Here is a 12,692-nt window from a genome sequence, read left to right on the forward strand (position 1 = left end):
TTCCTGTGGGAGTCAGACACATCTCTGTTCAAGCCTTGCCTCATGTCACCAACTATACTACTTGGCCAATTTAACCAGCCTTCATTTTCCTAATTCCTACTATGCTGTTTTGTATGTGAATAGAAATCTGGGAGGTTACCACGTCAACAATGGCTATTTTTTGTAGTGTAGCGTGATGAGATAGTTTTTACTTCTACCCTTATAAATTTTTTTTCTGTTACTTGATTTGAGGAACATATATTACTTGTAATTGAAATTTTCCCTTTGAAGTAAAAAATGTGACTTTTATTTAGTATTTACAAATAGTATATAAGATGCCGATTTAAACCCCCTCCCCACCCCCCCTCCCCCATTAAACATTGGACATAGGATGGCTACACAAAACAGGAGACTGGTACCACGTCTATGTCCTGTGTCCAGATCATGTGTTCTGATTTTGGGCTCAGAAAACATGACCTCAATTATTAATTCAACTGTGTGTTTCCCCCTCCTCCCCCAATTTTCTGTTAGTTGTTTCATCTTCCATAATAGTAACTCCAGAGGAAAAATGTATGTTTTATTCTTATTAATAATCTGATTTATTTCATAATCTTCTAAGACTTTATTCTTTAAGTTGTCCGGGTGCACTCCCTGGATTCCAAAGAAACACCTCTTTTTATATGCGAGACAGTGGTTTCGTAGCCAGAATTATCTGTAGTCAGTTCTGGTTCTCCATTTATGAAATATGAGACCTTCGTCAATTTACCTAGTCTTTGAGAAAATTAATCCCCTCATCTGTAAAATAGATGGAAGAAAACTTAACTCTCAGCATTGTTGAGATAATTAAATAAGTTACAATTTTCAAGTGTGTGGTATTATGGAAACTAGATGAAAATGAATTTCTTTCTCCTTCGCTTGATTTAAATCCAACACTCACTGTTACTATTGTCCCAGGTAAAAATTTGCTTATTTATTTTGCAATTAATTGGGTGTGGATTTTAGCAGTTTTTTTTAATGTTTACTTATTTTTGAGAGAGAGAGAGTGAGAGAGAGACAGAGTGTGAGTGGGGAGGGGCAGAGAAAGAGGGAGACACAGAATCTGAAGCAGGCTCCAGGCTCTGAGCTGTCAGCACAGAGCCCAACACGGGGTTCAAACTCAGGGACTGCAAGAGCATGACTGGAGCCCAAGTCAGACGTTTAACCAACTGAGCCACCCAGGCGGCCCAGCAGTTTGTTTTTAAGAGTAACTAAATCTTATGGAGTAACTACGATGACCAGCTGACACATTAACATAACATAACACATCAACTTAAGGTTGATTTCACCCTAAATTGTCTGAGTTTCTAGGCAAGCTTCACTTTATCAAGGAGTAAAATGAGAAGTCCACAAAGCCAAAGTAACAATAATATGTACTTTTGAAGACTAAAGACCAAGTAGAGGGTGCTGTGATAATGAAGAAGATTCTGACATCCATGAAGAGTGCTTCACAACTTTTTGATGTCTTCAGATTTATGAAGTATTTTTTTTCCTGATACTCAAGGTAGAAAACTTGGTCAAAAAGAAAAGGTAAAAAGAAGAATATAAAATTTATCTATAATTGTACCATCCAGAGATAATTATTCTTCACATCCTGGGCTTTTGGTCTTTTTCTATTGAATATGCAGATACATTTTATTTGCGACATGTAAGGTTATGAATGGAGCATGTTTGTGTTCCAAGATATGGATAATAATACATACACATTTTGTAACTTTTTTACCTAACGTTGTATTATAAACATTTTTTAGTGTCATTACATATTTTTAATACCATGATTTGTAGAAGTTGTGTTATACTTTTTCATATAATTACACCATAATTTCTTTTATTATCCCCCTTATGTTGGGCAGATAGATGATTTGCAGGTGTTTAACAACTTTTTAAAATAACAGTGTAATGGAAGTTCATTTACACAAATCATCATTTTACATCTTTTATTTTTTTTTTTTCCTTTAGAAATGATGCCTGGAAAAAGAGTCGCTCTCAAAGAGCATGAACTTTTAAAAAGATTCTTGATACACTGTGACAATTATTTCTCCAGGAATGGTGTACCAATTTACACTCCTATCAGTAGTATATGAGAGTGCTTTTCACATCATGAGCTTGTCATCATCTTCTATTAGCCTCAATTGATTAGTCTCAGTTGATAGCCTCAAATGTTAATCTTTCATAATTTACACTTATTTGATAACTAGTGTATTTGAATACTATGTGTTACACACACACACACACACACACACACACACACACATGAATGATATTCCTTTCCTTTCAACAAGTATTAGATGTATTGTATTCAATGGCAATTTTAAAAGTTTTATTTGAATATATGGCAATACGCAGGATCTTGCCTAAAAATAATCACCTTAGCAGCAAATTTAATCCAGATGCCTAAAGCATTTTAAAGAAACTATATTTGGGATGCTTTTCTCAGAAAGACATGCTGCATGATACTGTGTTTATGAGATTTTCATATCGCATTTTATGCTGGGCAATTGGTAAGTTTGTTGCATTCACCCTAGGTTCCCCAACAATGTCGAACTAGCAACTTTCAGACCTGCAAACATCTGCTTTTGTCATCAAAATTGAAAGACATAACTGAAAGGAAAGTTTTAGTTCACAGACTGTATAATCTTCTGATTCTGCAGAATGGAAATGAACAAACTTGAAAACGTATTTAGGGACTGACGCTCTAGTCAGCATATAGCTGAAGCCTGGAGAAAGGGTGAATTCCTTTCAAAGTAAGCAGTGGCATGACTGTACTCTCTAACAGGAAAAAGTAACATCTCTAGAAATGGTAACATCATTTCCACACCAATTTCTGTGGTTCTAAAGTTCCTTTCTATACAGTCTGGTAGTACATTTTTATTAATTCCCAAAAAATCAGTAGCGATTGCAGAATTTTTAGTGTGTATACCTGGGCATTTTAAATCATCTTATTATGTATGATTTTTTAAGATCTTAGCTTATTTTTCTAGGATGTCATGTTTGGTCCCTAGGAGGATCAGCTCTGAAACGTTTCTAATTAAATATTTCTAATTTGGGAGAAAATAAGCTTTTATAGGAGTAAAATGTGGTCCAAGTCTTCAGCAGATAGAAGGATAAAACTGGCTTGCAAAAAAGAGAGGTTTTATGAAGTATTTCTTAAGCCTTAGAGGAGATTAATAAACTAAATTATTGAACTCAAACATGACCCAGCTTCTGTTGATGTTGTAAATAGGAAAAAGGTAATTAAATTATTAAGACACTTTCATTTTAAAGATTAATTTTCTTATTATTATTAAGCTCATAGAAAAACTTACTTTTTCACCTTTTTAAAGGACTAGATCTTTTTTAATCGACAGTTACTTGAGTATTTCTTTGTCATGCACTCAGTCTTCAATTCTGCCTGTGTGGGCTCTGGCTGGCTAATAAAGGAGATAAAGTAATGACCCATTATCTGAAACCCAATGTAGTGAATCCTAGTATTTGGGCACAGCCTTCTTCTGGTTTGCAGAATGCTTGATTTTTACATCTGGTCTTTAGCCAGTGCTTGACATGGAGCAGAATTTGGTATTTGAGACGAATTTTATTTGTTTGTACATTTTAACCGTGGTCCTTTCTGTGTTCAAAGAGCTTTTTATAGCTACTGTCCTCTCTCTCTAATGTTTTAAAACTAAATATACTTTCTGTTGCTTATTTCTTATTGTAAAACCTATGTGCCCATCTTAGAAAGATGAGAAAATGCTGAAAAGGAAAAAGAAATATCTATCATTAGAGAATTCCTGTGAACATGTTGGCAGATACTCCAGGGTTGATCGTATATAATTTATATATAATTGTTTTTACAAAATGAGATCAGAGTGCTGGGTCACCTGCTTTTTGCACTAAATATCATATTTTGGCATTGCATATTTTATAAATGTTATTACAGCTTCTTTTTGTAATTGACCAAATAGTTCATGTTAGAGATCATGTTAGCCTACAGAAAAATTGTGTTTGATCCCAAGAGTGTTTGCCAATCTTTTGAAAAGTGAAATTTTGCATAAAAATCTAGATGTCTCCTTCCTTTCCCTTGAAAGACGGAAGGTTCTGCTCTGCTCATAATCTGTAGGTTACAGTGGGTAGGAGCCCATGGTGGCTGCTAATGGTGGCTCACGTGAGCCGAGGGCCGTGTCCTTCATTTCGTGTAACCCTCCCCTGGTTTCCTTCACTTCTTGATGTTCCTGCCTGACTACCGAAGCAGCTCAATTTGCCAAGGGTCATGGATTGTCTTGGGTGGTGGCTCTTCATGAGGCTGTGCTGACCTCCAAGGCAAGGATTGGAAAATTGTGAGAATGTTTTCTGGATGCCACAATGTTCAGGTGGTGCTTCTGGTATTTAGTGGGCCAGTCTCATGGTCGTGAGGGGTCTTATAATGTGAGGAACACTGCTACACCTAGAAAAATTTTTCTTAAGCCATGCATTTCAAATATTTCTTTGGATAGTCATATGCGTGAAACGCCTGTCTATTATTATTTGAGCCTAACAACAAAGTCTGCTACATATATGAAACTGTTTTCTTCAATTTTATTGTACACAGAATTTTCTAGGGCTATAACTATCGTGTAATTTCAAATTTTATTGTTAGAAGCTCTGTGACAAATTGTTCACCATTTGGAGAACCATGTCACTGGCAACAATGTGGCTCATGGGATTTTAACCAACACGCACAGCTCTATCAGTATGCATCTGTAGCTCTCTGGTTCAGTATTGAAAAAAGGAGAAGTTCATGCTCCTGTAAAATGTTTTATAAATAAGGAACAATTCTCAGCTTCTGGAAGAGAATATTAGTCATTTTTTCACATTTTCTTTAGGTCTACAGTCTGTAATTTTCCTTAGCATGTAATCTGGACTTCACTTAGTGTTATTTTCCTTTTACTTTATTATGTGATGATAAGTCTGGTTTATTATTTCTTATTTTAATACTAGATTTTATTTTCCCATCTACTCAACTGTCTGGTGTTTCACTTTCCTACTTTTCTTGTAAATATTGGATTCTTCTTACATCTCTTCAATCTGGATTTGCTCATTGGGAGGTAGGGCAAGTTTTGGAGGACTTCTGAAGTGTGTACATACTCATGCATGGGAGCACTTGATTGATTTTTTTAAGTTTATTTATTTTGGGGGGGGGGGAGGGACAGAGAGTGTGAGTGAGGGAGGAGGAGAGAGAAGAGGGAGAGACAATCCCAAGCAGGCTGTGTGCTGTCAGTACAGAGCCCGACATGGGCTCAGTCTCACAAACTACGTGATCATGATCTGAACTGAGATCAAGAGTCGGAACCTCAACCATCTGAGCCACCCAGGTGCCCCAGCACTTCATTGAGTTTGCAAAAATATACTGTATTCAGGTTGGATTCAGAATCTCTGAGTTTCATTTTAGGTCAGTAAAAGAGCCTTGCAAAATACTTGTTTTAAAAGAGGGGCTTTGTGATCCATAAGCTTAATGTTCTAGGTGGGCATCAAGGATGTATCTAAGTCCTGAAGAGGCTGACAGTCTTCTAGAAAGACATTCCATAGAAATAATTTATGGCTAGACTGAGAGAATGATGAAATATGCTGTAGGACTTCAGAGAGGGTGTAAGTTGGTATGTTTGAATGGAGGAGGAAGTCTTCTGGAAGAGGCCAAGGAGGTGGCCCTGAATGTAGAAGCCTGGGGAGGCTGCAAAAAATTTTAGAGAAAGAGTGTGAGTCTTTTTCATTTTCCTTCCCTTCTTTTTGCTCTAGAACTCTGTGTGTTTTTCTCTTCCTTCCGTGAAGATACAGAAGCCACCGATGTTGGTGGGAGGGCCATGGGTGTGAAATGTTGATTTTAGGTATTTGCTCCTCCTCTTAAACTCACACAGTTAGGCAGATATGACCTTGAGGGCTTAGAAATGTGCAACTGTTGCTCTTCAAGGCAGATTGGAGCTGGGATCTCAGAACAAGGTATGGCTGGCATTTCACCTCAGTACAGTATACTTTCTTAGTTCTAACTAGAAAACAAACTTATGGAGGTGGAAAATAAATTCACTAGTTTCACCAAGTTTTTCCTTTCCTCATTTGATTGGGTGAGTAGCGAGAACACTAAGAAAGGAAAAGTGACAGTAATGAATTGCTAGCTTCCTTAGCGTGCCTTAGTTTACCAAAGCTAATTCTTTTTGCAAACGCCATCACCATATGCAATTATATAAAAACTGCCAGAATTTCTCTGAAGGGACTGAAGTTTTCAATTTCTCAGCCAATCAGAGGCAGGAGTTACTGTAATGATTTGATTTTCAGATATTTTTTTTTCGCACTGCCCTAATGATATGGTGGGAAATACACTTCAAAGTGAGTATTCCATATTTAATTCAAATGCCATACATTTAAATAACTTAGAAAATCCTGTGATAGAGGTTTCTGGGGAGCCAGTGTTTTATATATTGCTATTTTTGGAGTTGGATTGTCACATCAGAATTACTTTATCTCATTAAAATCTGTCTTTAGGTTGTGTATTTTCTTTTCATTTACTGCAGATACTTGCAACCATAAGCCAGTTCATGATTTCTTTAAAGGACGCTTAGTTTTCCCTCATTCAGAGGCATATGCCTTACTTGGCCCTATGTTTTAATTGATAAACTCTGGAGGAAGAGACTTGTCCTAGCCAGGGCCCCAAGTTGTGGAAGTGTATATATCCGGTAAACTGGCTCCATTCCAGGGCAGAGAATTTATCAGCAGTGAAACACCAGCTACTTCCCACACATCCTCTGATTGCATTAAAATCACTCCCCTGCACACCCGACTGAGAGTATGCTTAGAGTATGGAGCTGACAGACATTCTCTCTCCTCCTCCTCCTCGTTTTGCAAAATCGCTGGTTTCTGTAGTCTGTCGGGCTTCTTATTAATAGTAATAAAACGTTCATTCATTAAGTGTCTCATGCCTATGAACTAGATACTGACTGTCACTCTCTTTCCCCTCAAGTTAGGTTGTTTTTGTAAAGGCGTGCTGTACCAGAGAAGTGAGCTGGAAAACTGATCTCGGGTCTGTAGCATCAGGTACTATTTAACCAGTGGGAGGGACTGATAAAATTAGCAAGTTGACTAACCACTTCCCTTCCTTGTGGCTCTTTAATATTATAACGGATACAGAAAAGTTCAGAAGCACTGGGCTAGTTTTCGAAACCACAGCACATTTTGGCAAAGAGGGAATGTACAACAGAACGGGTAAGTTTCTCTCTTTTCACCTTTTAAGAGAACTGTGAAAAGGCATAGGGGTGGAAGTTTTTAGTTTGATTATGCAAATAGTCTTTAGTAGTCTGTAGGCTGTGGAAAGACAAACCCGCTACGGGGAAGGAAGGAAAAGGTTTTCCTATCAGCAGCAGTAGCTCCAGGAACAGCAGATGTTAGAGTGAGCCAAAGGTTCAACTCCGAGAATATCTTCGTTGTCCCAGATAGATGAGAGTAAAATACTCTTGGGGAAGGATTCTCGTATTAGTAAAATTTTTCATAAATAAGTTCCTGCACTCTTAGTTCTTGCAATCAATCCAGTAGAGACATTGTCCAAAGAAATATTGAGTTACTGAACCCAGGTGTCTGGATCCTAACATGGGTTAAGATCTTCAGTTATCTTGTTTGTGGTTTAAATTTTTATTGCTTTTAACTTTTTGTTATGGAGAATCTCAAATACAAACAGAAGTAGAGTGCACTGTGCACAGATTCCCTGTGCCTTATCACAAAGCTTCAAGAGTTCAGGACTCAGGGTCCGCTTTGTTTCATCCACACCTCTGTGATGGGGTTCCCACTTCAGTGCTAGTAGAATTACAATATTTTAAATGTGCGTATTCTGAATATTAAATGAAAGAGGCCTAGAATCTGTTCAAAGCTCCTGCCAGTTCAGTAACATAAGTTTTAGAGAAATATTCTTACAGAATATTGAATTATGAATCAGAGAAAGCAAGACCAACTTTCCAGTTGTTTGGCCAAGGGGAGTGGGGCATAGAGGAGAGGAGTGAAGATTAAGGACTTGGAGCTAGACTGGGTCAAATTGTGGTTCCATGCAATCCAGTGTTTTGTTTAGGAAGTTTCCCCATCTTTGTCTTTTAAAAAATGTTTATTTATTTCTGAGAGAGAGAGTGTGTGAGTGGGAGAGGAGTAGAGAAAGAGGGGGACAGAGAATCCGAAGTGGGCCCCACACGGACAGCAGAGAGCCCGATGTGGGGTATGAACTCACGAACCACAAGATTACACCTTAAGCCCAAATCAGACACTCAACCAGCCGAGCCACCCAAGTGCACCAAGGAAGTTTCCTGATCTTTCTATGCCTTGGTTTCTCACCTGAAAAATGAAGAAAAACGACAGTATTGATGTTTTTTTTTAATTTTTTTTTAATGTTTATTTATTTTTGAGACAGAGAGAGACAGAGCATGAATGGGGGAGGGGCAGAGAGAGGGAGACACAGAATCGGAAGCAGGCTCCAGCCTCTGAGCCATCAGCCCAGAGCCTGACGCGGGGCTCGAACTCACGAACTGTGAGATCGCGACCCGAGCTGAAGTCGGACGCTCAACCTACTGAGCCACCCAGGCGCCCCAGTATTGATGTTTTTGAAGATAGGAGACAATGAGACTGTCCGTTCATGTAAAGACTTGGCCAAGTGCTGAGAATACAGAGAGCTCACTCTGTATTAGCTCCCCAACTGTTTGCTGAAATGATTAGAGTCCTAGGAGGGATGAGCTCTGTTCACACAGAAAGCCAAACATGTGTCTGGGCATACTTGGTTGATTTCTGACCGTTGCTTTCTTTTGATTACTTGATGATGTGAGGCCAGGGAAAGTGTCCATGGAGATGTCTTACGTGTTCCTGGGCTCCTGAAAACTCCCTGCTCTTGATCTTCCCCACCAGCTTCGAATTAATTCTCTCTGAAGAGTGTCAGAGCATGTCTTGTCCGTACTCTAGCTTTGAGGATGAGGGACTAGACATTTGCTTCAGCTGACAGAACAAGGAGACGTCAGTCTGGGGAGAGAGGCACGAGCCCCTCTCATCCCGGAGAGGGGGTGTGTTGTCAGTGGGTTTAGGCAATGCTGCAGGGCCTGAGAAGCTGCCTCAGATCTGAACAATTGTCCTTTCTCTCAGAGACAGGACCCCCTAGGCTTGCTGTGTTTTCCCAGGGCTGCAAGCTGCCTAGATGCTTTCTTCATTAGTAAAGGAGGATGGTGGGATTCTGAAGATGGCAGTAAGTGGGGAAGTGAGGACTGTCCCTACTCTCTTATTTCCCTCTGTTATTAATAAAAACACTAATGACTGCTATTTACTGAGTATTTACCATGTGCCTGGTACTGCACTGGGTGGTTTTCTCATTTAATACTCCTAATATACCCATGCGGCACTTAGTGTTACTATCTTCATTTTATAGCTAAGGAAACCGAGGCACAGACAGATGAAGCAACTTACCTTTGATTACCCAGCTAATAAGAGACAGCTAGGATTCTCTTCCAGGTCTGTCTTAGAGCATTTGTCCCTAAGAAATCAGTTTATTCATACATATGCAGTCAAAATGCATCTGTGATTTTGCTCTTAGCCTTTCCAAGGTGAAAGTCATCAGTGTTCCTTTAAAGCAAAGCGAATGGAAAAGCTTTTGTCTAGCAATAGATTTCCCACAGTGAATTTTCATAATGCCTAATTATAAGCTGGAAATTTGTCAGAAATCTTTACAAATAAAGAGGCTCTGGTGGAGGTGGAGTTACCACTGTAAGGAAGTAAATATTGAACTGACAGGGGAACAAAAAAGAAATGCTCTTTTAGTAAATTAACCATGCCTCAGTGGCGGATTTAGTTTTTAAGGCTATTCGTCTCTCTTGAGTTTTTGTAAACGAGGGGTGAAATTCATCTGTGTCAACTTTCAAGAACATGCAGCACCGTTGTAAAACAAATGATAAACAATGGTGCACTGCAGAAATAAAAATTGGCTGAATCTTCTGGGAGGTGCTGAAGAGAACTGGGTCATGCACAGTCAGATATTTTAGAGACCTGGAATTGACTTTCAGTGCCTTTTCTTTCAGATTACTGGTACGACTGTAAAAATAAAAACCAGTGTGTGAATGAAGGAAGAGTTTCATTTCACAACTTTGGAGAAATTTTTTCCCCTCCAGTGGAGTAATGGTGTTTTAAAAAAATTTTCCTTCACTGAGAGAGGCACTATCTGAAATTTCCAGCTGAAAATGAAAACATCAGATAGAAAATAATTGACTTCTCTTATCAGGCAATCAGGTGCATTCAGCAATCTTTCATCTTTATTTTTCCTTTATTGGCTACAGAACTTTTGTCATCTTGATAGGATCAGCCAAGCTTTACTTATAAAAACATTGGAAGAGATTTGAAATCGGACTTTTTTTTTTTTTTTTTTTTTTTTTTTTTTTGCAGAGAAAGGGGATAAATGGAGTTGAGACTGCTGGTGGGGGAGGGAGTAAAGTCAGAAAGATCGTGGTTATAAAGTATCCTTGGATTCTTTCATTTTTGCAAAAGCGAAGATGCTATTTAGTGCTGGTGACTGCAAACCATTGTTCACAGGACTGTTCCATCACGAGTGTTTTCTTTTCTCTAATGTCTTCATCTCGGAAGAGCACATCATTCATTACTTGTAAGGGATTCAGAGTTGGACATTTCCATGTCTGTCTATGGCTAGAAACAGATTCAAACGTGCCATTTTGCTGGTCCTAGTCACCTGCTTTATGCACTTAATGTAATTTCTGATGGCTTTGGTCACAGCCATTGGAAGACTAAATAGTAATGACTTCATGCTTCCAAATCCACTTGTTCCTGTCCTAATCTTCAGTATTTGTCCCTACTGTTTTGGGGATTAAATATTTTATTAAAAGTCTTGGATAAATAAAGCCTTGTTTTTCCCAGAGATGAATTCTCTTGTTTATTTTATTTATTATTATTTATTATTTTTTATTATTATTTTTATTTTTTTTCTTCCTGTTTTCTTCCTGTTTTGACCCTTTCATCACAAATTTTAAGTATCACCTGCCCTTGAGATTTAGAGATCAGTAATTGCAGCTTCTTACAGACTAGTGGGTAAACATTATTGTATGAAGTGAAGGAAGCTGTAATTCGTAAAGCATATCCTGTCTTCGTTAGACTATCTACATTGGGAAAGGTCTTGTGTGTGTTAGTCAGAGACCCGGCTTGGAGATGAGAGAGCTATGGATCCAGTTCTGTTACTCTGTGATGTGAAAGTATCTTAGTAACCTTCCTAAGCCTTGATGTATTTACCTGTAAAATGATACGGAGCTCATAGCAGCTTTGTATGAATTATATGCTACGATACATGTTAAATGTTTACATACCAGGCCATATATGGTTTGATGGATCAGAGAGCTCTCTCTCTAAAGATGCTCATTTTAAGATGAGCCTGAATGGCACAGAAGGATCTTTCTAAGTCACAGGGACCTGTTTGTGCCAAGTGGTAAGGAGTTTGGCTTCTCTGAGAGAGTAAAGACCACCATGGATAAAACATGTACAAAGGGGAAAGTTGCTTGGAGATGTAAGCAAAGGAGTTCAGATGGTGCAGAGCCTACTAGGTCATGGCAGGGAATTGCATATTGCTGTAAGTGCAATCAGAAGTGATTGCAAGTTTACACTGGAAGTTGCATGATCTGAATAGCATTTTTAAATTATTGAGTGGAGAATAGGTTCTTAAGAAGCAAGAGTAGACATATGGAAACAGGTTAGAAAACTCTTTGAGTAGCCTAGTCCAGAAATCATTGTAGCCTTCAGTAAGTAGTACCAGTGGGGATGAGGACAGTGGACAGAACTGACAGATCCAGTATACTAAATAGAATTTGATAACTAATTAGATGGGAAAATAAGAATGAGGAAAATATCAATTCTGATCCGATGGCATGAGCAGCTGGATCAAGGGAGATGTCATATGTGAAGATGGGGCTTGAACATTTCAACTGAAATGCTCTTGGAACTTTGAAGGGGTGATGTCAAGGAGGCAGATGATGGCACATAGATGGTATATGAAGCTGTGGAAATAGATCTGACCACTCGGGGATATGGTATGAAGTGAGAAAAGCTAAGGGCTCAGTACTCAACCATGGGAAACTCCAAAATTTGGAAGACAGAGGGGAATTGGTCAGTAAAGGAGATGGATGAGTAGCTGCCAGAGAAAATGGAAAACACAAAGCATAGAATATTCAGGAGAAATGAGTGGTTACTCATATCCAGTGCCAATTAAAGAGGTAATCAATTATTAACAAATGTCATGGAATTTAGTAATGTGGAGCTTATTGGCACACAATAAATACACAGAAAATTTAATTTCTTTAAAACGTTCCTGCATTTTGACATATTGACTAATCAATTTACTGCTAATTGAATACATCAATGAAGATTAATTCTTATTTAAGAGTCATTTTAAGTGACACTATATTTATCAATTTCCTTATTTTCATGTAGCTGTATAGTATTCAAGGAAATCATAAGTTACTTAGGCTGGTCTAAATTGATTTCCCATAATGCGTAATTTGCTTGAACTTAGCACTTTTTTCCTATTTGTATTTCTGTTGTCAAGGCTGCTGGGTCCTATTGCTGAGGGCACCTCTAGGGTGTGTTATTCATATAGAGCAGTGGTTTTCAACTGGGGGACAGTTTTGTGCTACGGAAATACTTGGCAATATTTTGAATGTCAC

At 38.3% G+C, this 12,692-nt stretch overlaps 1 protein-coding gene across 9 annotated transcripts in view; it reads left to right on the forward strand.

Moving 5' to 3' along the window:
• Positions 1 to 12,692, forward strand: part of HDAC9 (histone deacetylase 9) — a 944,501-nt gene that overhangs the window by 185,009 nt on the left and 746,800 nt on the right. The window contains exons 1-2 of one of the 9 annotated variants that reach the window (XM_045495026.1): positions 6,281 to 7,221; positions 9,127 to 9,226. The exons of 7 other annotated variants lie outside the window; for them this stretch is intronic. Coding sequence is in view for 1 of the 2 variants with exons in the window: in XM_045495019.1 (XP_045350975.1) it covers positions 7,206 to 7,221 (16 nt within the window). In the remaining variant the exon portion in view is untranslated. Of the gene's footprint in view, positions 1 to 6,280; positions 7,222 to 9,126; positions 9,227 to 12,692 lie in introns of those variants that run through there. One more of the 9 variants, XM_045495019.1, reaches the window with a different exon arrangement.

Source organism: Leopardus geoffroyi, chromosome A2 (assembly GCF_018350155.1).
Source record: "Leopardus geoffroyi isolate Oge1 chromosome A2, O.geoffroyi_Oge1_pat1.0, whole genome shotgun sequence".
In the NCBI taxonomy this organism is placed as follows: Eukaryota; Metazoa; Chordata; class Mammalia; order Carnivora; family Felidae; genus Leopardus; species Leopardus geoffroyi.